The 27,687-nt window shown below is 42.5% G+C and overlaps 3 protein-coding genes across 5 annotated transcripts in view; 1 reads left to right on the forward strand and 2 right to left on the reverse strand.

Moving 5' to 3' along the window:
- The window catches only part of LOC122558851 (twinfilin-2), a 151,401-nt gene extending 135,451 nt beyond the window's left edge, over positions 1-15,950 (reverse strand). For 2 of the 3 annotated variants that reach the window (XM_043707697.1, XM_043707695.1), the window contains exon 1: positions 15,902-15,950. In XM_043707697.1, the coding sequence (XP_043563632.1) occupies positions 15,902-15,935 (34 nt within the window). In that variant the 5' untranslated portion in view covers positions 15,936-15,950. Of the gene's footprint in view, positions 1-912; positions 1,037-15,901 lie in introns of those variants that run through there. The other variant, XM_043707694.1, reaches the window with a different exon arrangement.
- A 4,606-nt stretch (positions 15,951-20,556) lies between these two features.
- Positions 20,557-25,025, forward strand: inka1a (inka box actin regulator 1a). The gene is made up of 2 exons (XM_043707698.1): positions 20,557-20,796; positions 23,852-25,025. The coding sequence occupies exons 1-2, from the start codon at positions 20,746-20,748 to the stop codon at positions 24,833-24,835; spliced, it is 1,035 nt and encodes a 344-aa protein (XP_043563633.1). The 5' UTR covers positions 20,557-20,745; the 3' UTR covers positions 24,836-25,025.
- Positions 25,026-25,305: 280 nt separating this feature from the next.
- uba1 (ubiquitin-like modifier activating enzyme 1) overlaps positions 25,306-27,687 on the reverse strand; it is a 276,198-nt gene continuing 273,816 nt past the window's right edge. The window contains exon 25 of the mRNA XM_043708625.1: positions 25,306-27,367. Within this exon, the coding sequence (XP_043564560.1) occupies positions 27,235-27,367 (133 nt within the window). The 3' untranslated portion in view covers positions 25,306-27,234. The remainder of the gene's footprint in view (positions 27,368-27,687) is intronic.

The following is a 27,687-nucleotide window of genomic DNA, read 5'->3' on the forward strand; positions in this document are numbered from 1 at the left end:
ATTCAATCCAATTGATACATGGAAGTGTTACATTTTACTAAAGCTTCCTCCAACTCCTATTTAGCTTATCAACATTAATCTTCCTTCCTCACAATTATCTAACTTCCCTTAAATGCATCTATGTTATTTGCCTCAAACACTCTCTGATGGATAATAGAAAACACACACATAAATCTGACGTTTCTTTTGTGTTGTTCCAAACCCTGATGTTATGAACCCACCCCTTAACCTCAACTCTGGCATTCCAAAAAGGGGGAAAAAGTGGTCCCATCGTTTCATGTTTTGCAGATATCTGATGGCCATTTTCAGTACTTTCATTGTTTATTTATTAAAAGGAATACACTTGTGACATAACTGCTGCAGACGAATTCTTAAATAAAGGCCAACGATGCTGCTTTTGGCGTCGTTTTGTGTTGACATTTTCATAATAAACTATGATCTCAAGGGATTTAATTTTCCATCAAAATGGAGACACGGTGCAAATTGCAAATAGACAAAAGGGTGATCCGACTTTAGGAGAGCATCATACAAACCAGGCTGCGTATTTTGTTTTATTTTTGCATTTTAAGCCTTTTCCAAAGGCTGAAGATAATAAAATAAGACTTAAAGGTTTAAAGCCCTTGCACCAACCCCTCCACCCATACTAAAGCCGCACTGATTATTATGGACAGATGGAATGGCCAATCAGCAGACGTCCCACTGCTGGGAAGTCACTGTACACCAATCAGCACGGGTCAAGGCGGGACTTCCGGCTCCGGCTGCAGGGAATCAGGCGCCGCGTTTCCCCAGCAACAGAAACGACAGAGAAACCAAACGGTCACGATTCAAATCAAACAGCGAGTCTGAGCATTCCGCCAACCGTTGTAAGAAATAGACCATCGCCGAAATTAATGGTCAAATGGTTGCTCTTACCGGGTATCCCTGTCTGATGCGACATTGTTAACGCGCTGCTTTGGACGATGGTTTTTTTCAGAGACAGAGAGAGACAGACGCCGAGAGTAACAGGCCGCCCACAGGAAGCCGGCCGGCCGCGGGGAGGGGGCGGGGCTTCACTCTTGGGGCGGAGTGAAAATGGGGAGGCGGGGCCAACCGCGGTCGTCTTCACAATGGAGGGCATGGCCACATCAAAGGCGGGGTCAGCCTCGCTGGGCGGGGTCACGCTTCACGCCGAACTGGCCGGCTGCAGTGCCCTCGCGCGCTCAGATACCGACAGTGCAGCCTCGCTTCACGCATCACATGCAAACAGAGCGACATCTACCGGTCATATTATGAACACAGCTCTCACCCCAGCACTTACAGATTCATCCCAAGCCCCACCACTACACCTCGGATGCTGCCTGAATTGCTGTGCTCTTCCAGCACCACTGATCCATACACCAAGATCAACCCTAACGCCAACAGAGAAATCATCTCCAACACCAACAAGAGATCAACTCCAACACGCAGAAAGATCAACCACAACCCCCACAGGGAGATCAACCCCCTGCCCAATAATCATGCTGGTACAAAATACAGAAATTGCTGGAAAAACTCAGAAGATCTAGCACATAGAGTCATAGAGATGTACAGCATGGAAACAGACCTTTCAGTCCAACCCGTCCATGCCGACCAGATATCCCAACCCAATCTAGTCCCACCTGCTGGCACCCAGCCCATATCCCTCCAAACCTTTCCTATTCATATACCCATCCAAATGCCTTTTAAATGTTGCAATTGTACCAGCCTCCACCACTAACTCTGGCAGCTCATTCCATACACGTACCACCCTCTGCGTGAAAGAATTGTCCCTTAGGTCTCTTTTATATCTTTCCCCCCTCACCCTAAACCTATGCCCTCTAGTTCTGGACTCCCCGACCCCAGGGAAAATACTTTGTCTATTTATCCTATCCGTGCCCCTCATAATTTTGTAAACCTCTATAAGGTCACCCCTCAGCCTCTGACGCTCCAGGGAAAACAGCCCATCTGTGGAGGGAAAGCAGAGTAAACATTTCAAGTCCTTCTTCAAACAGTGAACCAAAAGCAGATTATGGCCATCACCCACATACAGACAAATTCCAGCTTGCTGGCACCACGATATAGACATAGTTCTCACACAAATATAGATGAGCACCTCTTGTACAGGCAAACAAAGTAATCATCAATTTCAACCCAGCTGCTTTCCATTCTACCTCCAGTTGTGATTATGGATGAATGTAGAACTTCTAATACCAACAACATAGAGTGTAGCAACTATACAATTACATTTCTCGGCAGCCAGTGGGGAGTGCAACACCCTCAGTGGGCATGGTCCCCCTCCCCGTCCCAACATTGTGACTGACAGTGGGATGAAACCACATGCAACCTGTGATTGGTTCGTCAGATCTGGGTGAATTTCATCTGGCCAAATTTCTATCTTGCTTTATAGTGAAGGTTTCAAAGATGGTCTAATTAAACAGATTGGAACAAGGGTGTACTAACAACAACAATTGAAATTTCTATAATTCTGTCAATATAATTACAATTCTCAAGTCAGTTCATAGGAAGTTTCTGAAAAATTTGTGTAACACTCAAGTATGTGAGAAGATGTCAGGTCAGAGGAGGGTCAAAGCTTAGTCAAAAAGGAGGGTTTATTAAACTGGGAACATGGTAATCACTGGCTGGGCCAGTATTTATTGTCCACCCCTGATTTCCCTTTTTGAACTGCAGCAGTCCATGGGAGGTAGGTACACCCACAGAGCTGTTAGGGAGGGAATTCCAGTATTTTGACCCAGAGACAGGAAGGGAATGGGATACATTTCCAAGTGAAGGTGATGCATGACCTTGGAGGGGAACTTGTAGATGGTGATGTTCCCACATTCCTGCAGTCCAAGGTGGTAGAGATTGTGCTTTTGAAGTTGCTTGGTGAATTGTTCCAGTATATTTGTAGATGGGGGACATTGCTGCTACTGTGTGTTAGTGAGAGAGGGAGTAAATGTTGGAAGTATTAGATGGGATGCTAAAAGAGTGAGGGAAGAAGGTTTCTGAGGAAGGGTCACTGGACCTGAAATATTAACTCAGATTTCTCCGTACAAATGCTGCCAGATCTACTGAGTTTTTCCCAGCAACCTGTGTTTTTGTACCAAAGGACTGAGCTATTTCGCTCTGGATGGTGAGGCAAAGATGTATAGGGAGGGCATTCCAAAACCTAGGGTGCAGTCGATGGTTAATGATTGATCTTTGGTCAGAGTAATAGTGCAGTAGGGTGAAAGATATACTGTCCTCAGTTAGAGAGCTAAGGGTAGAATCAGGTGAAGGCAGTCCCACTCAGCTGAATAACAGTCAAATGTTCATCATTTGGGGCATTTGGTAATGTTCCTTTGAGTATATAGGTGACTGCTGTGCCAATCTGTCCCCAAAAGCTTCTGCTGCAAATAGTGCAATATGGCTGAATTGAGAACAACTTACTGTCTTGGCATTACCTCTGCATGAATATATTCTCTGCTGCCTCTGATATGCTTTCAAAGATGGCTGCTCTGATCTTTGTTTGACTGTGCCAGATCCAGCGTTTCTGAATTGGAATGCTAGCCTTAAATGTTGATAACAAAACTACAGAGTGTACTTCCTCTGATTGCCAGGAGAGTGCACTCCAGGCCTAAGCTCTCCAGAGAGATTTGTCATTAGTAAGCGAACATCCAGCAGTCTGGCAGCACGAGCAGAGCAACTCAGTCCTGACTGCATCTGGTGAGCACCTTAGTGTTGCAGGGATATCTTGCAATGGAACCATCAAATTATTGTGAGGAATTTCTCAGGACAGCCAAATTTCTCTATTACCTTCCAAAGGCATTCATAACTGACAGCGTCAAAGACCTTGGACAGGCCAACAAACTTGGTGTAGAGGATATGCGTTATGCTCTTGGCATTTCTGTTGGAGCTCAGTAAAAATCGTATTGGTGGTTCCTTGACCTTTTTTTATAAACACTACGAAGCAGATTCTGGTGGAGATGTTGCCCATAGCAATTCAGGAGGATTCTGGTGAAAACTTTACAAGTGATGGACAGAAATGAGATTACTCTGTGTTAGTCGCAAGATTGTACAATGAACAATAGAGGCATCTTTATATTCTTACTTCCTTATAGATTGAAAGATTTCAAACAGTGGCTTGATTAAGCCTTATAGACCTCAGCTGGGATACTTTTAGCTCCTTAAGCTTTGCCGCTAGACAAGTGTTGGATCCCATGTATTGTTTTGAATAATGTGAGCGAGTCAACAAGAGAAAGCAGTTGATGCAGTTTGCTGATTGCTTCTTCATTGATGGATGACAGCAGTATGGTTAAAATGTTCTGCCGAACTTTATAGAATTTGGGCTTTTTTGGTAAGTAGAATTGATCTGTTGGCGCTGAGGATTAAGATGAACCAGTAGACAAATTTCAGAGCATCGTAGAATCTCTTCTAGTCTTAATGGTGACTGAAGTTCATTTGCTTTCAGACCCAGACACAGGTACTGCATTTATGTCATCCTATATCCTACAGCGGTTTTGGAAAACATTGTGCTTGGATATTGCTGAACTATTATTGAGGTAATTGAGGTAGAGGTAATGTTTCACTGGATTGCCTCGTTGCTTTTACTAAAGAACTCTTGATGCTTATGAGACGAAGGCCCAAGGGCTGATGGGGCAGTGGAATACAAAGGATCCCTGAAGTCATTCTCAATGCAGTGAATATCCATTCTCAGTTTAATAACACAACGCTCAAATTTCTTAGAAAGAGCCATCATGACTGCTTGTTGGGAACTTGAGATTTTGCGATACCTCTGGATTTTCAGGCCTTCAGTAAGATCTTCAGTAAGAGGGGATTCTGTTCTGGACTTGGGGCTGCACACAGCTTTTATTACATGTGCATCCTCCTCATCCCGCTGCCTGGTGATGACATAATCGATTAGATCTTCATGCACAGAACCAGATTGCATCCAAAACATCTTGATACAAGTAGTAGGTGGAACATTGTTTGGTGTTTAAGGGCTCATGCACAGCCACAGCTTTAACAAAGGGAGACTATTGCTGCTGCAATAGCCAACCCCATATTTTTCAATGAGTCTTTCCCATGCCTGGCAATCTTGCTTTGGAATAATCAGCTTGCCTCATTTTGGCACAATAGCAGGCAAGGAGTAAAAATACTCAAAGAATTTATCCTTGACTCCATGAGGGTAGGTCACCACTCTTGGTAATGTAAGTCAACTTACTAATAAAATGATTAACAACAGCAAAGAACACACCAGCCTCTTGCAGTTCTTCCTTTCTGTGACCACTCCCAAAAAACATGTAACCTGCATCGATTTCCTTGAGTTGACTTCTTGCTGAGAGCTGTGATCTATGTTTTGTACCTAGCCACCTCTCTACTGACAGGAACCATTCTCTCTCACAAGTCTATTGATTGTCCTGATGTCCATGAGGACACACGTATTTCATATATCACTTACCCCAGCCATTCTGGGTGTGGTTCAGCCATACTCTTCTTCGCTTGGCAGTTGCAGTTTCCCAGATGATGAAAGATTCCTTGGACAGTAATTTCCAGGCGCAGCTTTTGTGTCAACAACTCACTGAACATCCAAATCTGCTTCATGACAGACCTCCCCATCATCAACTTCACACTTGTTCAGGCCACTACCCAACACATCCACATGAACTTGTACCTGCCCACCCAAACCACTTCCTCCCATCCCTGGCATATGAGATACATATGTGATTATACACTGCTCCATGCTGAAATCTAGGTTGATTCTTATTATGACTGAACACACACAAAGCAACCCCACCGCCCCATGGCTGAACACTTTAACTCCTCCTCCCACTCAGCCAAGGCCATGCAGGTCCTGGGCCTCCTCCATCGCCCAACCCTAACCACTCGACATCTGGAGGAAGAATGTCTCAACTTCCATCTTGGGACCCTCCAAACACACTGAATTAATATGGATTTCACCAGTTTCCTCATTTCCCCTCCCCCTACCATATCCCAGATCCAACCTTCTAACTTGGCACCGCCCTCATGACCTGTCCTCCCTATCCATCTTCCTTCCCACCTATCTGCTACACCACTTTCTCCATATTATCCAGATGATTCCCTTCCTGTCCATGTTTTACCATTTCCACACCAACCTCCCCTTATTAAAAACATTGTTCCCTTTCACAACTGTCATCCTGCCTCCCAGCCTACTGTCTCCAATCTTCACAAACAGGTTCCTTCGCACAGTCTTCTTCCCACAGCAGTGGCCCCCTTTTTCCCCTGACCTGCCCATAACTCCTTGCTTTTATTGAATGGACCTGATGGACTGACTAATGGCCCACTCCTTCAACAACAACCTCTCTCTGGGTAGCTGAGACGATAGTCACTAAGATGGTGACTGCACACCTCCCCAACTGTGTTAGTGCTGACTGTGACCCACTGCCCAGACTGCAAAGGTACAGGCTCCCTGACCAAGACCATTATAACCACGTGAAAGTGAGGACTGGAAAAGTGCAGCAGGTCGGGCAGCATCCGAGGAGCAGGAGAATCGACATTTCGGGCAAAAGCCCATCATCAGGAAAGGCTTGCTGACCTGCTGTGCTTTTCCAGCACCACACTCTTCATTCTAACCATGGCCAAGCCCCTGCACTGATCCTATTTTGTATGGTCTGATGGTTGGCGTGTGTGTACAGTCTGCCATGTAAGCTGCTGGCACATGGTGCAGCTGTTTGACTGATCAGTAATGTACTGTGCAGGGAAATACCTGCTCTTTTGACAGAGGACTGCTGACTGGTAAGGCAAACTGCCTGGTTCTGTAACTGTTATGAGGTGGCGAGGCTCAAGGCGAATGAATGCTAAGATAGCAAGTTTCTTTAAATTTCAAAAATATACTTAATTCATAAAAAATACCTATACACACACAAACACACACACACACTCACAGTTCTGTAGACAGAAAGGAATATCAAGAAACAAACAAACATTGGAGGTGACTCTATCCAAACAAACCAAAGAAATCTCTTACTTGAACAAGACTATTATTACGTGCATTTGAGGCACGGGAGTGTCCGATAGCTGAATGGACCCCCATTTAACTTTGTCAAAGGGACCTCAGGTAGTGGTCTTTCCCCACTATATTTGGTGGCAGCTGCCTCAAGTTTTAGTACATCCCTCAGCATGTGATCCTGGACCTTGGTATGTGCCTGTCTGCAACACTTTATTTCAGAAGACCATAATGTTTTGGGCAGATCAAAGAACATATTTCACTGTAGGCACCGTCCTAGGGAACAGACTGTAGAGCACAGAGTCCTGCATCATGGAGCTATTTGGGTCAAACCTTGACAAAAACCACTGAATCTTTCTCCAGGCTTCACTTCCAAAGGAACATTCTAGAAGGAAATATGTGACAGTCTGTAACCACCACTTCCCCCGCCCCACCAGTCGCTTTGAGGTGGCACAGGCAGACTGGGCATATAAGCAGGATCTCACATGTGAACAACCTTAAGATGTGGATCAATGGGATACCTTCTGGGGAAGGTGGGACCTGTACAAGGAGGACAGGTTGCACCTAACCTGGAGGGGCACCAATATCCTGGGTTGGGAGGGTTGTTTAAATTAGTTTGGCGGGGGATGGAAAACCTACGGATCAGAGGATGGGGTAGCTGCTGAATAGGCTGCTGTACAGCGTGCAGACAATCTATGAAGAAGGATAGACAGTTGATAGGGCAAAGTTGCAGTGAGTGTGATGGGTTGACGTGTATCTGTTTTAACACAAAAAATGTCAGGAATAAGGGTGATGAACTTAGAGCATGGATCAGTATTTGGAGCTGCGATGTTGTGGCCATTACGGAGACTTGGATATCACAGGGGCAGGAATGGTTGTTGGATGTTCCAGGGTTTAGATGTTTCAAAAGGAATGGGGGGGGAGGTAAAGAAATGGGGAGTACCATTGCTAATCAGGGATAGTATCATACCTGCAGAAAGGGAGGTTATCGAGCAGAGTTTGTCTACAGAGTCAGTATAGATAGAAGTCAGAAACAGGAAAGGAGCAGTCACTTTATTGGGAGTTTTCTGCAGATCCCCTCCGCCACATCAAAACAGCAACAGAGACACGGAGGAGCATATTGGGAGGCAGATTTTGGAAAGGTGCAAAAGTAACAGGGGTTGTTATCATGGGTGACTTCAACTTCCCTAATATTGAGGGGAACCTCTTTTGTACAAATAATTTGGATGAAGCAGATTTTGTCAAATGTGTCCAGGAAGGATTCCTGACTCAATATGTAGATAGGTCAACTAGAAGGGAGGCCATATTGGATTTGGTGCTTGGCAACTAACCACGTCAGGTGTTTCGGTGGGAGAGCATTTCAGTGATAATGATCACAACTCCCTGACCTTTACTGTACTTATGGAGAGAGATAGGAACAGATGGTATGGGAAAGTATTTAATTGGGGGAAGGGGGAATTACAATGCTATTAGGCAGAAACTGTGAAGCATAAATTGGGAGCAGATCTTCTCAGGGAGATGCATGAAAGAAATATAGAGACTGTTTAGGGAGCACTTACTGCAAGTGCTGGATAGGTTTGTCCCACTGAGGCAAGGAAGGGACAGTTGGATAAAGGAACCTTGCTGAAAAATGTGTTGCTGGAAAAGCGCAGCAGGTCAGGCAGCATCCAAGAAGCAGGAGAATCGATGTTTCAGGCATAAGCCCTTTTTCAGGAAATCACTGCCTGAAACGTCGATTCTCCTGTTCCTTGGATGCTGCATGACCTGCTGCGCTTTTCCACAACACATTTTTCAGCTCTGATCTCCAGCATCTGCAGTCCTCACTTTCTCCTAAAGGTACCTTGAATGACAAGAGATGTAGAACATCTAGTCAAGCAGAAGATGGAGGCTTTTGAGGAGGCAAGGATCAGACTGTGCTCGAGAGGGTTACAAGAAGGAACTGAAGAGTGGACTTAGGAGAGTTAGAAGGGGGCATGAAAAAGCTTTGGCAGGTAGAATTAAGGAAAGCCCCAAGACGTTCTATACTTATATGTGGACAAGAGGACAGCCAGAGTGAGGGTAGGGCTGATCACTGTTCGAGGAGGGAATTTGTGCCTGGAGTCAGAGGAGTTAGGGAAGGTCCTTAATGAATACTTTGCTTCAGTATTCACTAGTGAGGGACCATGAAATTTCTGATGACAGCATGAAACAAGTTGATATGCTCGAACAGGCTGATGTTAAGCAGGAGGATGTGCTGGAAATTTTGAAAAACATGAAGATAGATAAGTCCCCTGGGCCAGACAGGATATCTCCTAGGTTAATACAGGAAGCAAGGGAAGAGATTGCTGCGCCTTTGGTGATGATCTTTGTGCCCTCACTGTCCACTGGAGTTGTGCCAGATGATTGGAGGGTGGTAAATGTTATTCCCTTGTTCAAGAAAGGGAATAGGAATAAAGCTGGGAATTACAGATCAGTCAGTCTTAGGTCTGTGGTAGACAAATTATTGGAGAGGATTCTGAGAGACAGGATTTATGATTATTTGGAAAAGCATAGATAGATTAGAGGTGGCTTTGTGAGGGCAGGTCATGCCTCATAAACCTTATTGAATTCTTTGAGAATGTGACAAAACACATTGATGAAGATAGAGCAGAGGATGTGGTGTATATGGATTTTAGCAAGGCGTTTGATAAGATTCCCCATGGTAGGCTCATTCAGAAAGTAAGGAGGCATGGAATACAGGGAAATTTGACTGTCTGGATACAGAGTTAGCTTGCCCGTAGAAGACAGAGGGTGGTAGTAGACAGCAAGTATTTAGCCTGGAGCTTGATGACCAGTAGTGTTCTAGGACCTCTGCTTTTTGTGACTTTCATAAATGACTTGGATTTAGAAGTGAAAGAGTGGGTTAGTAAGTTTGCCGATGACACAAAGGTTGGTGGAGTTGTGGATAAAGTGGAGGGCTGTTGTAGATTGCAGCAGGGCACTGACAGGATGCAGAACTGGGCTGAGAAGTGGCAGATGGAGTTCAACCCGGAAAAGTGTGAAGGTTGGACTTGAATGCAAATTACAGGGTTAAAGGTAGGATTCTTGGCAGTGTGGAGGAACAGAGGGATCTTGTGGTCCACATCCATAGATCCCTCAAAGTTGCCACCCAAGTTGATTGGGTCGTTAAGAAGGTGTATGGTGTGTTGGCTTTCATTAGCTGAGGGATTGAACTTAAGAGCCTCGAGGTTATGCTGCAGCTGTATAAATCCCTGGTTAGACCACACTTGGAATATTATTTCAATTCTGGTCATCTCATTATAGGAAGGATGTGGAAGCTTTAGAGAGGGTGCAGGGGAGATTTACCAGGATGCTGCTTGGACTGGAGGGCATGTCTTAGGAAGAAAGGTTGAAGGAGCTAGGGCTTTTCTCCCTGGAGTGAAGAAGGATGAGAAGTGACTTGATAGAGGTGCACAAGATGTTGAGAAGCATGGATAGAGTGGATAGCCAGAGACTTTTTTCCAGGGTGGAAATGGCCATAATTTTGAGGTGATCGGAGGAAGGTTTGGGGAGATATCTTTATACAGAGAGTGATGGGTGTATGGAATGCATCACTAGCAGTGGTAGTAGAGTCAGATACGTTAGGGATATTTAGGCAACTCTTGGATAGGCAGATGGATGATATGAAAAAGGAAAGATATATGGATTAGTTTGATCTTAGAGTAGGAATTAAGGTCAGCATAACATCGATGACCAAAGGGCCTGTAATGTGCTGTACTTTTCTATGTTCTATGCAGTCTGCGTGCAAACTGTCCGAGCAGCAGCCTTTAATTGCTAGTTACTAGTGTGCCCTGTAGTGCAGCTTTAAACTGCATAAACAACCTACAAATGGATCAGAAAAGTGCCATTAGAGTCCCATGAGGCTGACACATGTCAGAGGCCAGCCTCTATTGATGAGGGGTGAGTGCAGCAGTGCCTTGACATTGGAAAATCTCCTCTTGCTGCCCGGAGCTCTGTTTGAAAATGCACCTAGTTACTCCAGGCATTAAGAAAAACCTTGCCCATTAGTTCTCTCAGATTTCCCACCACAACCAACATTACTCAGTCCTCTTTCAGATTTCCACCCAACCTCATTGCTCTAGGTCTGAAGTGACATATTTTTAAAAAGGCCAGGCTGGCTAAGAAGGGTAAATTTCCTTTCCTGAAGAACATGAGTAAACAAAGTGAGTTTTTTTTTACAACAATCCAGTTATTTCACAATTACCACTGCTGACGCTGGCTTTTTGTATTCCAGATTTTCATTATTGAATTGAAATTTCACCAGCTACCATGTGAGATTTGAACTCATGTCTCCAGCACATTAATTCAGGCCTCAAGATGGTTATTCTATTTACATAACCGCAGTGCTACCATTGGCAATGTTTAACATGGTTAGAAATGGCAGCATCAGAGAAGGTCCAGAGATAAGGAACTTTAATTGTGTCAAGATATTGGAGAAGTTGGGACTGTTTTTCTCTCTGAGAACACTAAGAAAACAATAGATAGGGTGCACAAAATCATGAGGAAGATGGACAGTATTTAGGGAAAACTGTTCTCATTGCTTAAAAAAATCAAAAACAAGAGCGTATACATTGAAGTTAACTGGCAAAATAAGGAATGGAGACGGAGAAAAATTCATTAATGTGGCAAATGGTTTGAGTTTGGAATACTTTGATTGGCAGCTTTAATTGTGCCTTTGGAAAAGGAATTCGGATATTATCTGAAAAGGAAGAATTTTCAGGATTATGTAGAAAGGCTGGCAAGTGGCACTAAGTCAATTCTTCTTTTAGTGAGCCAGCATGGCACAAACTCTTTCTGTGCCGTAACCATTCTGTGAGTTATTCTTATTACAGATTTGACATGATGATTCAATGTATTCACATAGCTTTAAAAGCTGACATAGAGGTACCCAAAGAATGCTTGCTTGCTATTGTCAGTACAGTTGATGCTGTCACTAATAATGTCACCTTTAGGTGACTGCAGAACCACTGCAGTATTTGCTAGATTGCCAGCTGAAGACAAGGTTTAACTATACAATGATTGACTCGCCAAAACCTTTCAAAGAGCCTATTAAGAGGTAGAAAAGAAACCATCATTCTATTCTTGATGTCCCCAACCCAGCTTCTCACCAGCCATTCTGTTAGTAACTATTGCTTACTGACAGGGACCATTGTCGAACACAGCTGGGGGCATGGTGGTCAAGGGAAATCACCTCTTTATTTGCTCTGCTCCGTGTTATATTGAGTGCTTTGTCAAGTCTTAATCAGTCACAGGGGAGACATGAAATCGCTTGAGGTGATGAAGAGAAGAGTCATGCAATTGATTCATAATGGGTAGGACGGTACTAAAAAGAATAGAGGGACATGGGTTTTTCAATCTTAAGAACAGGTGACAAGGACATAAATTTATATGCAAATAAAATAATGGACACAGGTCCATTTAGCCTTGAGGTTCCCAAATCATTTTGTTTGCGGACCACTTAAACAGTGCAAAAGACGATGTAGACCAATACCTACCTCACCTGTTTTCACTTGCCAATGCAAAAACAATAATCCAAATTAATAGAAACTTAAGAAATCTGTACAGGTTTCCCAAATTTTTTTCACATAAATTTATGTGCACTATTTTGTAAGCGAGGTATCATGAGTAGGTTATTCATCTATGCCAAAAAGAAAAGCGTGAACATTATAATATTTTAAACATTAATACTGCAAGAGACAGCATGACTTTTATGGGCAATGGAAAGTGTGTTTCACATTGCCCACCATGTGAATCCTTCCAATACACTTGATGACAGGCAATAAAAGTGGGAGAGTTCCCTGGTCTAGTAGATGCTAATGGTAAACCACGGTGGCACTTTGCCCATAAGTGTAGAACAATCCAGTGGAAGTCCATGGCCCAATTCTTGGAAACGAGGACGGGAGAAAAGACAGCTATAGCTGACAAGAAGATATGTTTATTTGATGCATTCTAATAAGTGTCACAAAATCATCACAATGAACTCCTGAGTAATTAATTTTTAACATATCTATATCAATCACTCAATATAAATATGACTTAAACCTTGCCTATAAGACCACATTGTTGATGACAGCTTGTGTCATGCACATGGGAACCAGTCTAGTTGTCTGAAAACACCTGAACAGTTAGGGTGAAGGATCTGGTCTGTGCTCTCATGTGAGCTTGGTTGTGCTGCCCATATCAGTGACTTTTCTTTTGGATCAGCTTATGGAGGAGCATCGTGGACCAAATGGTGCTAATTATTGACCTAGCCAGCCCAAGAGAGTAGAGATGTTTCATTCAAACAAGATACATTCTCCATCCACCCAGAGCTAGATATTGAAGGAGATAGAAAACTGAATCTAGAACTCCAGTTCTGCTGAGATCATGATAGTAAGACAAAGTCACATAGTTTTAAACTATTGAAAAGTAAATGTTGGGACGTAAAATTCCTCACTTTTACACAAAGAACCGACAGTGTTTGGAACCTCGGTCCTTGTAGACCTGCAATCTTCTATGAACCAGCTGGATGCTGTAATCGGGTGGGCAAAGTTGTTTTCTTTAGACGGATGAGCAAAGATGAGTTGAGTGACCTCTTTACCTTTATTTATCTAGTGGAGATCTTACTGATTTACTGATACTTCTGTATCCTGTGTGCTGACATAATGTGAAATGAAGATTAACACTATCCTCTCATGTTGCCGCTTTGGGAGAACAGACCATGCGCACAGGACCATCACTTTGATTTCAGGTACTTATATATCACTTCTCAACCTTTTTATATATCCATGCTTCCTCCTTCACATCTCTACCTTCCCCACTTCCCTTCAGTATTTTTTTGCCATATACACATTCTTCGGTCCCTTAACCTTGCAAATATCGATCAGTTTTGGTTTTGAAATTTTTAATTGAACTGGCTTAACTTTCTTTGGAGCACGTGAGCTCTGAAATAGAGTAATCTTGAACTCAAGACACCCACTCTGTTGTTCTCTCCACAGATGCTTCCACAGCTGCTGAATTTCTCCAGCACCTTCTGTGTTTATTCCAGATTTCCTCATGCTGTTGGTGGAAGAGGAGTTGCAAAATTCAGCTGAATAGGGAACAACGTTCAATAGTCTCACTGGAAAGTTGATTGAAAGACAAATATGTAAGCCCCTGTAGTGACCAGATGGGGACATGAAACCAGAAATACTCAGGCTTCATTCGTGGAATGAGTCAGTTTTCTGAGTGTCTGTCAAATGGCAGCAGGGGAGTTATAACTGGTTTCACAATCCCTGACCTAGTAATGGGAAAAGACTCAGTCAGGAGCGGCTATGATTCCATCATGGCCCAATAGCATGTTGACATTCACCATCTAGCTTCACATTTGAAGGATGGGCATTTCTGAGAGGTAGTGGGAAATTGTCAGATTCTGTCATGAAGGAGGGGAGAAAATCTGAATGGGGCAGAGTGTGGGGAGCTGAAAATGTGTTGCTGAAAAAGCGCAGCAGGTCAGGCAGCATCCAAGGAACAGGAGAATCGAAGTTTCGGGCATAAGCCCTTCTTCAGGAATGAGGAAAGTGTGTCCAGAGTGTGGGGAGCATGGATTGAAGAAAACTAGTCATGGACAAGAATCTAAAAAAATGCCGCATGTGATATTTGGTGTGATGATTTACCCGCCTATGTTAATGCTGTTGTGGTCACCTCTTCCTATCCTTAACACCTCATTATTTCCTGCATTGAGAAAAAAGTGAGCTAAATCTTTGTGTATTGCTATCCAAAGCCAGTATTGCTCCTTGCAAAGAGAACATACAGTTCATGGTTGGTGATTCCAAAACAATAGCATATCAAGACAAAATCAGATCACATCACTGATCTCATTAAATCACAATTCCACTCTGCCCAGACAGTGTGATTTTTAATCTGGTTTTGATTATATTTCATGTCACTAGATAAGCACCTCGTCTGGATAAACAAAGGCGTTAAATTACTCCTGTGACAGTTAAAAGGCTTAACAGCCCAAATCAACAATAAATATGACAAAGAAAGTAGTTCATCAATTAAAAATAACAGGGTGGTCTGAGAATAGAGCAAACCGTCAAGCAGTGAGATATTATATACAGGTACTCCTCTCTATGAATGTACTGAAGCAGTGATAAACCTTATGGTTAAAATAACAATTAGATTTCGGGGAGGTCCAATAAACTTTTCTGGATTGCAATATCGAAGGAGCTTGTAATGAGACAGATTCGACAGCAGGGGGAATGGGCACACAGTCTAAATGTTAAAAAGCTCTCAAATATTTTGTCTCACGAAGAGTAGGCGCCACACAGAAAGTGACAGAAGTAACTGGTAGTTTAATTGAATGCCAGTGTTAAATTAGTCGATGTAACCACCACCCGTAACACACGCAACGCTAAATAGAATTGGGATTTACTGCATTTTAAATAATTAGCTTGTGTTATGTCTGGATCTTGAGTTAAGCAAGCTGTGTTCCTACATTGCATAATGTAGATTATCTTCTCCCGTCTCAGCGCTGGTCTAAGTTGGAGGTTGGGTGCATTCATTCTTGAGGGCGAGGTTTTCTGAGATGTTATCTCTTGTCCCGGGGTCAATTCACAACTGTTCAGCTTTGTTTTTACGCTGACTGGCTTAAATTCGCTCTTTTAACATATCAGTTCTTCCGTTAACGAGGAAATCATTCAACAGCGGGAATTTGACTCTCCAGACAATCCCCCGGGGGCATTTTTCCTTTATTTTTAAAAGTGTGAGATCTTAGAACAAGGTGACGAACCCCCCCCCCCAGGCACTACACTGATGAGAAAAGTATTAAATATCCCGGGCTGCAGACAGATCAGAAATCCTCAAGAGTTGTGGGTGTATCTTTCGGGCAAGACAGGACGGAAAATGTGTCACTGGAGAATTTCAAGTTGTAACATTTCCACCACCGCACGCGTCTCTTACCTGAGACCACGCGACCAAGCCAGCACCTTAACATAATTCAAGGAGAATGTCCCGGCAAATAGCAACCTGCCTGGAACATACCGCAGTTGGCATTCGAACAAATGCAGAATTCTAATCCAATTTATCCTTTTTTTTTGAGGGGGGTGAAGAGCCTGAAGTGAGAGCATTTCCATTGTGGCTATAACATGAACGGGAACGGATTCTTTTCCGATCACATGCGCTGGCAAAACAAAGAATAAACGTGAGAATTATACTTTCATAAATAGCGCCACCACCGGCAATAACATGTAATTTCAACGTGACCTGTTTACATAGGAAGTTTTCATGGTAAATGTAGCCATTGGATGGGGGAGGGGGAGGTTATGATAGAAACATGAAAACAAGGACACCTTATGTGACCTTCAAGTGAAGACTGGATAATATCCACCAATCCATCCATCATCCGCCTCTGACACTCTCAGCTACCTTCCGCCCAGCCCCAGCCCCTCCCATTTATCTCTCCACCCCCCCACTCCCTCCCCCCAGGCTCCCAGCCTCATTCCTGATGAAAGGCTTTTGCCCAAAACGTCGATTTTCCTGCTTCTTGGATGCTGCCTGACCGGCTGTGCTTCTCTAGCACCACATGCTTGACTCTAACCTCCAGCATCTGCGGTATTCACTTTCGCCTGGATAATATGTGTCTTGTTTCAATTATATTCTTCCCTCAACTTCACACTTGACCTATGTTTCATTTATGTAATGATTTGGAATATAGACTAATACGTTTTACACACAGACATTTACACTAACATGGGTACATGTAAGTTGCCATCGCCCCCTACATCTGGACAAGAAGCTCTGTGCTTGAGTTCCATGCCAGAACTTGTTGACCATGGAAGGCGTATTCATATTGTGCCTAAACAGATCGATTGTCAGCCTATTAAACCTTCCAAGATACCCGATAGGTAATGATGTGGGAAAGCCTCCTGGTCAATGGTCCTACAGAAGGCATGAAGTGCAATGGGATATTTCAAGTCTTAAGTGTGCTATATGATTTGTTGTTGTCATTCTATTTCTTACATGTTTTTGTCATGTTGTGTCTATCTATCTTCATTAAACTTACTTTCCACTTTAATTTCCTGTGATTGCAGACTGCACACTCGCAGGCCAAGTTATGTGACACTGTTTCAATGGTAATTTTTGAGATGTCCCAGTTATGTCCCCACCACCATCACTTGCAGCGGTAACTCCCTTATCTGACCAACCTTCCTGTTCACATTTCCATCTATGACCAACTTTAGGAGGGCATATCAGTACCTCATGTACAACTGAACTCTGTACCCTGACTTGAGACTTGAGTCCTGAAGCCACCAACTTCATTTCCATCTTGACTTGGTAGAACCCAGTTTCAGGTTCCTTAAGGGTATCTCTGAAGATACAAGTAATGAAAAGATAAGCATTGGAAACCTAAACTAGCTTCTGGTAATAGCAGAAAATGTGTCTTTAGGACTTCTTTTGTATTATTATATCACAGGATGTGTGCATTGCTACTGCATCAACATTAATTTTCCTTTCTTAATTACCCTTAAGAAGGTGAAGGTGAGCCACCTTCTGGAATGATTGTAGTTCATTGGGCATAAGTACACCTACAATACTGTTCGATGGGATGTTCCTAGATTTTGACAGTGAAGAAGCAACAATATAAAAATCAGTATGGCGGTGGTTCGAAGGGGAATATGCAGTTGCTGGTCTTTCCATGTGTCTGCTACTCTTTCTTGGTGGTAGAGGTTGAGGAAGGAGTATTGATGAGTTGCCACAGTGCATCTTATATTCACTTCTGTCACTGTGCAACATCAGTGTAGGTAATGAATGCTTAAGGTGGGGTGCCATTGGGGTTATCAGGGTACAAATGTCAAGATTTGGGAACATTGACATGACTAGGGGTTGAACACAGGTGAGGGAGTTAAGTGGTCTTATCCCATTGTGGTTTGGGCAAATGTTTATAAATGTAAACATACAGTTCTTCGAAATACGTTCTGTCACAGTGACCATCACTGATTACTTTTTCCTGCCTTCTCCCATCCTCCTGGCTCTGGGTTTTCCTTTATCACTGGCACTGCCTCCTGTTTTCACAGAAGCATCCTCTTGCTTTATTGTCTTTTGCAATTGGTACACACAAACCAATGGCATTGGGTGGGAACCAAAGGTAAGACAGGTACTGAGGGGATCATCATGGATTGTAATACTTCCTGGTGAAATTGCTTCACTCAGCAGATCATCTCATAGGGTCACCTAAATATTGCCTGAGAGAACACAAATTTGATTTGTGTCCAGTGCAGATGCCTCGTTATTCCGTTGTGCTGTAACACTAAGTGAAAACTGTGTGTTCTTTGAAGATAATGCCATTAGGCTCATCTGACTAAGATACAAATTGAACCTTAACTTCCTGCAGTAAGGACACATTAGCCTTCAAAATTGAAATGGGTTATAGCCAACCAATATTAAAGTTACCATTTTGCCCTGAAACTTCCCCGTTGATTATGATCGACCTTGATGATTAAATTGGTTATAATGTGTTCAAATTATCACTGTACATTACAGTGACATTCTGTACTAACTTGAATGGATTGCTTTGATTGATGTGGAATAGTGTTGGAATGCTTGAATGATAAAAGAGAGAAAGACTTGCATTTATATAACACCTTCCATGACCTCAAGTTGCTCAAAATACTTCACAGCCTATGATGTATTTTAGAAGTGTAGAGAGAATGTTGTAATGCAGGAAATGTGACAGTCAATTTGTGCACAGAAAGCTCCCACAAACAGTCATGTTAAATTGACTGGTTAATCTGCTTTATTGGTGTGTAATGTTGATTGAGGAATAAATGTTGGCAGCTCACTGGGACAGCATGGCTCTTCTAACATACCTGAGAGGGAAGTCAGGACCTAGGTTTAACAACTCATTCGAACGGCTACACTTCTGACAGTGTGGCATGCCCTCAGTCTTGATTGGAGGTGGTGGTGTGTTGGTGTTGAACCTTAGTATAATCTTCTGAAAACATGAGTTGAAATTCCATCATAGCAGGTGGTTAAATATAAATTCAGTAAAAAATCTGGAATAAAAAGCTAGGTCAATGGGTCACCAGCTTTTGGTTGTTGTCCTCCAAGCATGGATTTCTGCCATCCGTAACAGATCTAGCTCACATGTGACACCAAATTCAGAGCAATATGATTGATTCTTAACTGCCCTCTGGGCAATTAGGGATGGACAGCAAATGCTGGTCTAGTTTGAGGCATCCACATCCCATGAACAAATAGAAGGAAAGCCTTTGTTGATTCCTTTCGCGATCATACTTTCAACCATGTGACTGAAGAGTGAAAACTGAAAGAACTGCGGATGCTGGAAACCAGAAACAAAAACTTAAATTGTTGGAAAAGCTCAGCAGGTCTGGCAGCATCTGTGATATCAGTTCTGAGGAAGGGTCACCAGATCTGAGACATTAACTCTGATTTCTCTCCACAGATGCTGCCTGACCTGCTGAGCTTTTCTGGCAATTTCTGTTTTTGTTTGTGACTGAAGAGTGAGTCTGTTGCATCTGAGAGAGGGCAGTTATGAATGATGTGAAGGCAAATTACTGCGGATGTTGGAAATCTGAAACAAACACAGAGGACCCTGAAGAAACTCAGCAGGTCTGGCAGATCTCTCCACAGACACTTTCAGACCTGCTGAGTTTCTCCAACATTCTCTGACATAAATTGCCATTTTCACCATCGCCCTCCAAACTATATATTTCTCTAACTATAGTCATCTAACTACAATAATGATTGCAAAATATTTTAGAAATAAGTTTTGCTTCCCAGAATGTGTGTGTGAGACACTATTCCCGGTATTTCCAAGCTAGGGACTTGGGACTTCACCCTGATATTGTGTACAACGCAAAACTAAAGGAAAAACGAGAGAACCATGGATGTTGGAAATCAGAAACGAAACCAGAAATTGTTGGAAAGACTCAGGTAGATGTGGCAGCATCAGTGGAGAGAAATCAGGGTTAACATTTCAGGTCCAGTGACCCTTCTTCAGCATTCTGTTTTTCCAGCAATTTCTGTTTCAGGTCACTGGACCTGAAACATTAACCCTGATTTCTCTTCACAGATGCTGCCAGACCTGTTGTGCTTTTCCAGCCATTTTATGTTTCAGTGTAAAATCCCTCAGACTAATGGAACAGATTGATCATAGGGCCACCCCCTCTCTTCTTCCCCCTGGTCCTGTGCACAATTTCTTCCTCAGATTTGTCCAGTTGATGTAAAACAGACTCTCAAATGTGAGACACCTATAAAAAGAAAGTTGCAGCAGCTTCTTGGGAACTTTATGAATTTCAAATGTTTGAATATTTTTGTAAAAGTAAAGTTCATAACTATTTATTAAGTCGAAACATTTGGTGCAACATATGTGGAGTGAGTTTTTTTTTGATGGGCCCCCTCTGACACTTGGTGGAGTGCCAATTTTTCCACATTGTAAATCTCTGTAAAATATTCTGGTTTAAGATTCCAGAGAGAGGCGATTGGCCCCGCGCCTGGCTCCCGAGGGAGGGACCCTAGTCATGACTGGCTCGTTTTTAAATTGGGAGCTGGGGTTTGGGGCGGAGCTTCCGAAGGAGGAGTATATATGAAATAGTCATATGTGTATGCCAGTGTGTCTGAAATCTGCAACAAGACAGAAGAAAAAAAATTGAGAGGGACTCTTTTAAAAAAAAAAATGGCCAAGATTTAAAACGAGTGAAAAAGCAACAGCGATTTCTAATGTAGAGACGGAGATTGTTGACAGGACAGCGCTGGGAGGGGAGGCTACAGTACAGAGTTCGGTGATGCAAGACGCAAAACTGGATGATTTCATTTGTCATCTTCGCAAAGAAATGGTGAGTTAAACAGAGGGTTCATTGGAAAAGTTTCAGCGGCGATTTATGTTGACTGCTTTATTTTAAAAAAAAATCTCCCTGAATGCTTGCAGTTGTTGCAATTTTTACAAAAAAATTGAAAGGGATTGGATCACTGCAACGAAACAAAAACCAGTGGCGTTTGGATCCCGAAATATTTCTTCAAATGGTACATGGGCTTTGGATTCTCTGTACTGATCATTATTAGAAATGTTCAGACTTTACAGTTTCTGGAGCTCAGAAACGAATCAATGTGCTTAACCTGAAATTATTTACATTTTTCTTAGGTTTTATGATATAAGTTTATGGGGGTGTCCGGTTGAGTCCAGCTGGGACTGTAGTTCTAGTTAGTAACGCCAGACCCTCACGATAAAAGAAGCGCAGGGTTTAATATAATTAGCATTGTGGGTTGAGTGGGGGTGTGGAATAGTAAAGACAGATGCTGTGTTGAACATCTGGTCCAAGCGACACAGAGAACTAACCCCCCCCCCCCCCCCCCCTTCAGAGAGAGGGGGACAATTTGGGAAGAGAATGCAGAGTCCTTTGTGAAATGCAGCGTGCAATCAGCCGGCTGAGTTGTAATATGTCCAGGTGCTCCTGAAGCACGGTGAACATGTTAGTACCTGCCCGCAGCGCCTGTACTGCTGGAATGGAATGTTTGTGAGAGAGCCTGACCCTTTTACTCATCTCTAACTCATCAGAAACAGCGAGGGTGCTGCGTCCTCCACAGGGAACCCAGCCCTCCCGGTTAAAGGGGCCACTCCGAGCTCTGCCTTCAGCGCCTGTCAGTCCTGGGGACTGTCCAACCTCAACCTTCAGCTGCAAAAGCACTCCGGAGCTGGTTGGGGAAAGAGCAGCAAGACCCCGGGTTCCAGGCTCAAACGTAACGTTTTGGCGGGAGGGAGGTACAGGTTTTCATTTCCACCTGTTGCACCTTTCACTTTCCCTTTCCCAGCTTGAGGGTTTGGGCCGGGGGCGAGGTGGAGTTAAGTCACCTGGAAGCAGTGATGGACCAAGTGGCGTCGTGTCCTGAAGTCAATTGACCAGGGATGCAACCTGGGACCTTGCAAATGGTCCAGTCCAACCCCAAAATGTATATATCGGTTTTGTCACCAGAGGGTGCTGAGTGGACAACTTTTAAGCCCTCAGCAATGAAATTCCCTCGTGTCAATTTCCCTCGTGTCCTCAGACTGCAAAGGAGGTTCAAGCTTTACACTAAATAGTGTTACTCTGCAGGAAGTTAACTCTGATTTTTATTGAAGTCGGAAACGATTAAAAAAATGAAATGCGGAGCAGCTACAGACCCAGAAAAACTTTTCATTTACTTTATAGGCAAATCCTATATTTATTAATCGGTGTTGTGTGTGTGATAGAAGCCTCAAGGATATGTTCAAGACCTCCATTTCAAAATATATATTGCAAGAATCTAAAGGAATGAAAACCATCTTGGGGAGTCTCATAGGAACAACATATGTTGTACATCTCAACATGTGCCTGCCCTAGATGCCGAGCTGAGGCAACGGGAGGGAGAACATATGTTCAGAGATTATAAATAATGCTGGCTTCACAAAGCATACTGCAGGACATAATGAAGTCTTGGGGCTAAATAGATATCCATATATCCATGAATCAGTAATGGAATTATTGTGGGTTTTAGTGGATTGGAAGGCACCTCCACTTTATGGGAGAGAAACAGGGCAACCAACTGACCCAAGTATATAGTGGAAGATGGATGGGCCATTCAGCCCCTCAAGCTTGTTCACTGAAATCTGAATCTTGGCTCCATCAACCTTCCTTGCTTCCATATCTTTTTATACAATTGTCTCGCAAAATTCTATCCATCTCAGATTTGAAATTATTATTCAATAATGAGGTCATGCTTTCAAAGTGAGAGGTGGAATGTTTAAGGGGGATACACGTGGTAAGTACTTCACACACGCATTTGGAATGCGTTGCCAGCAGAGGTGGTAGAGGCAGGCACGGTAGATTCATTTTAAGATGGGTCTGGACAGATGCATGAGTAGGTGGGGAGCAGAGGGATATAGATGCTTAGGAATTGACCGACAGGTTTAGACAGTACATTTGGATCGGCTCAGGCTTGGAGGGCCGACTGGCTTGTTCCTGGGCTGTAAAGTTTCTTGTTCTTTGTATTTGCTATTGACTTCTTTATGTGGGGATATTACAAACTTGTATCACCCTTTGTGCACAGATGAGAAAGCACATGATTATGTGGGATATACAGCACAAACAGACCATATGACCCTTCCCAGTGTCTATGCTCCAGTAGAGCCTCCTTCCATCTTCCCTCAAAGTCATATCACCTTCTATTCTCCTCTTCGTCCACATACTTGTCAAGTCCCTTAAAATACATTCCTAGTATTTGGTAGCGAGTTCCATATTCTTAAAAGGAATTCTAAACACCCACTTGAAATTCTTCATTACTATTGTAGCTTATACACAGAACATGAAGCCACATGGTACGTATGGACATATACAGATTTAAAAGGTAAAAACAATGACTGCAGATGCTGGAAACCAGATTCTGGATCAGTGGTGCTGGAAGAGCACAGCAATTCAGGCAGCATCCGACGAGCAGCAAAATCGACGTTTCGGGCAAAACCCCTTCATCAGGAATAGGAGTTTTTTTTCCTGATGAAGGGCTTTTGCCTGAAATGTCGATTTTGCTGCTCGTCGGATGCTGCCTGAATTGCTGTGCTCTTCCAGCACCACTGATCCAGGATATACAGATTTAGACCCACGTGAGAAAGGTACATATAAGTATGATTTTGTGTGTGTGTGTGTGTGTGATGTATGCATACAAAGATATACATTTACGCATCCATATAAGGAACACCTGACCATTTACACAGTCATATTATCTAAGTATTCACATTCATAGGCACATAATTCACGCTCTCAAATTGAAATGAGTAAAAAGACTTTTTAGCAAATTAGTCCTAAGTTATATTGGAAAAAAATAATTACCTATAATCAAATTGAATTTCTCATTGTCTTCTTGGATTTTGTCTTTAACCAGATAAATATGAAGGAGGCAGGGGCTTGTCTTCGAGATCAAATGCAATGTATGATGCAGGCATTGCAGGACCTGAAGCAAATTCACAACATCAGCACCCTGAGCCTGAAGGAGGAGGAGGCAGTACCACTGGCCCCTGCCAAGGGAAGGAGCTCACATAGTTTTACTTCTGATGTTTCTGAATCGGACACGTATGACTCAGCTTGTTGCCTGGCATCTCCGAGAAGTGAGGAGGAAGGCAGCCCATCAGTATTTGCATCACCCAGCAGTGACAGAAGCTTAGAGTTTGACTCAGGCTATTCCGAAGCATCTGGGCCCACATTGACAAAGGCAGCACGAGTAGGAAGCTCACCATGTTTGAGGGAGAATAGACTTCCCAGTGCTGGGATCTTGAGAAATAAGATTGGCTTGGGACCAAACAAAAAAATAAGACCTAAATCGACTTCTGATGTTTATTCAGAACAATGCTCCTGGAAGATTTTCGATTATACAGATCCAAATGACTGGACAGTCAATTTGCTCTCCCAAAGCAGGAATAGGCAGCCCCTTGTACTGGGGGATAACTGTTTTGCAGATCTGGTCGAAAACTGGATGGACCTTCCAGAGGAGGCTGATGAGATGACGGAACCAAAGGCAAAGGATCACTCTGGCAGATGGTTGGGGAAGCCTCACGAGTTCATCCTGAACATCTCTGGAAATGTGAGGCGTAAACTGGCCAACATCTCGCGATCTGACAGGTCAAAGAGTACAGATCCAAAGCACCAAAGCAACAGAGACAACAGCCACGCACATTTGCAATCAAAGAGACTCTCCTGTCCGACAAATTTGGGTAATTACATGCCAAAGCTTTCTTATCTGCATCGTTCTCACTCTAACCTACCCCAGACGCATGAAGCATCAACAACAGACTTTGATAAATTTATTGCTTTGATGAAAAGCAGAAGTAGGAAACCAATTATTTGCAAGGACACAATTAGTTATGTATAGATTAAACAAAATGAACACTGACTCTTGTGCTTCCAACACAAAGCGTACATTAATCTCCCTTTTTTTTTGTATCACTTTTTGATATAAGCCAAAATGTTTATAGCCATGTAGTTTGTGTACATTTTTATATTTTATACAATGCCTGAAAATAAACAATTCTTCAATAGTTTTGTTCGACAAATTTTATTTGGCTTCAAATTCCAGGATAGGTAATCACTACAATTATATAAATGTGTGTAATCCTTTCCACAGCACGCTAAGTTATTTGTCTTCATTAGCATTTTCTGGTGTGTGCCCTCTGTTCAGTTTTACACTTTAGTTTGATTCAAAGCAGAACCACAGTCAAACTCAACCAGAATTGACCCTCACTTTACAAACAGTTAGCATCTATTACTAAACACAGTTGTCTCAATTAACGCAAAGTTCTCACAGCCTTGGTGATTGTGAAGAAAACATGCAGAAATCAAAGGGGAAATGGATATTAAAATGCTTTTTTTCCTTTGAATGTGGGGTGGTTTCAATGTTGTTGTTAAGCAAGCAGCAAAATATACGTTCTTTATCAATATAAAAATTACTTTACAAATGGGAGTGTCTCTACATCAAGAAACAAAATGAGATGAATTCAAAAAGGGTTGAAGCCAGCTATATACTTAATCCAGAGGAATCATATTAATCATTGCATTGCTGTTTTAATTCTGCATTGTAAGAGTTAAGTACATTAGGTGACCTACCTAAAAGCAGATCCTATTCAAAAGCCTATCACATTTCAAATGTTCATTTCTAAAATTATACAGCTCTCACAATGTGTTCCTCCTCTTTGGAAAATGTGATGAATTTGTGTAGAGCAAGGTGACCATAAATGAAAGGGGCTATTCTCGGCATTGTGTTTATTGTGGCTACACTGTGTGCTCTCCATCACTATAATCGCCTGTAGCAGATGCTGAGGCTCCTAATACAAACCCACAGGAAAAGTTAGCAGAGTAAAATCAAAGTGCTTTTCACCCATAGCTGGTCTCTTGTCACCCAAGGAGATTTGGCAGAGCCTGAGGAACTCAAATTAGTCCTCGACTCAAGGACTGGATTAACTGATGCTTGGGAGCAGCTTCAACCAGTTATTGCAGTCAAAACAAAACAATGTGAGGCACACCGAAAAGCAGGATTAAAGTAATACAGGAGAGAACAGAGCAAAATATTATTTGTAACTGAAGCTGTTTGCTTCAACAAATTGTGAAAATTAAACTGGAATTAATATATTGCTAATTTACTTTCTGATACTTGTTACAACATTGGGAGGTTTAACAATTTCAGGTTACATTATGTATGATGAGGCCTTCCACTGGTGCATCATTCAGAGTGAGGCTGCCTGATCTCTGTTGGGTTTGTGATTTTGAAATCCATTAGGTAAGTGTCAAAATTCTTTTTCTGAAAGCAACCACAAGATCCCAACCTACCCAGAGTGGACATGATTTCTCTGGTGTTGTTTTCCTCCACCTAATCACCTTTACCTTTTGTCATTACTTGTTGTTAATTATGCTGCCAAAATTAATGTGGTTATTATTTCCAAGTTTGAACTGCTGGTTGGAATCTTTAGTCAATAGCATTATGTTTATTGATCTTTCATTTTAAAAGTATTTTAATTTACAGGCTCATTTGGTGAAAGGTCTGAGGAATTGCTCACGTTTATAACTGGCCTCCACTCTGAAGTGCTTTTCAATAGGACTCCGATCCAGATAAAATTTGTCTGCTGCCAGTCATCCACTGTGGATGAATATCTTGCATTACTACATGGAACCTCCGTTTCCCACACTATAAGCAATGGGTGGCAATGTAAAATGGTCTGAATGAGACTGACAATTTAGTGCCACTGATTATTGAATTATGAGCCAGTTTTGTGTGATTGAGACAACTACAGAATGGCAATGCGGATGTCCCAATTCATGTCAATTAGGGTCTTTACAGTGAACTGAAAGAAAGAAACGGGGGACATATTCACCACGAGTTCGGGTTAGGTTCAAAACTAGAATCTGGAATGAAATGACAGTGCAGCCTAGATTTTCTGCTTGATCTCATCACCATTCAATGATAATTAAAATGTCCACACGTAACTGTGGAAATTTAAACTGATATATGTGGTGCTTCAGCGGATCATTAGCTACATTTTGGGAAAGCTAAGCAAAACAATAGTATTCAAAAATATTGGACCATTAGTGATGGAAACAAGTACAAGTGAGTTTTGAGAAGATTTATAGTTCAGGTTGAGGTTCTGGATGTAGGTTTGCTCGCTGAGCTGGAAGGTTCATTGAAATGAACCTTCCAGCTCAGCGAGCAAACCTACATCCAGAACAAGTACAAGTGGCTGGGTGAGAGGTACACGGAAGGAAGTCCCAGTACCCTTTGGTTTACCGGAACTGGTAGAAAATAAAAGGAAAATTAACATCATCTTCCTCAGTTCTAAAGTCTATCTCCAACTTCAGGGCCTTCACATGCTCCTCGATATTTTCCTTACTGAGCGTCGTCACAATTTCTGACAATCTGAAGAGAAAGCAGCAAAATATTAAGGATAAGTTTTAAAATAAGTATTACCCAACAACGATACCAAAAACTTCTTCATATCTAATCATATCATGTAGCCTTATTACAATTCAATTGATTCAAACTATGGGGTTTATTTCACTCTTTAAAAGACAACATATTAGTGTTTTTTGTACTTATTACTAGACAGGTCATTTGTAGAGTAAATCTTTGTGTTCACAGAATCAGGGGGTGGCCATTTGGCCCATCATACCTGCACTGGCTGTTCAAACAAGCATCATTACCTCATGCCAAGCTCCTGCTTTTTTCCACATATTATG

The sequence above is a fragment of the Chiloscyllium plagiosum genome, chromosome 18, assembly GCF_004010195.1.
Source record: "Chiloscyllium plagiosum isolate BGI_BamShark_2017 chromosome 18, ASM401019v2, whole genome shotgun sequence".
Lineage (NCBI taxonomy): Eukaryota > Metazoa > Chordata > Chondrichthyes > Orectolobiformes > Hemiscylliidae > Chiloscyllium > Chiloscyllium plagiosum.

What these genes read in the sequence shown, in the direction of transcription:
- inka1a (XM_043707698.1), top strand. Translation starts at nt 20,746, where the DNA reads ATGCAAGACGCAAAACTGGATGATTTCATTTGTCATCTTCGCAAAGAA. An exon ending in GTCATCTTCGCAAAGAAATG is followed by an intron (nt 20,797 to 23,851) that starts GTGAGTTAAACA and finishes GTCTTTAACCAG; the next exon opens with ATAAATATGAAGGAGGCAGG.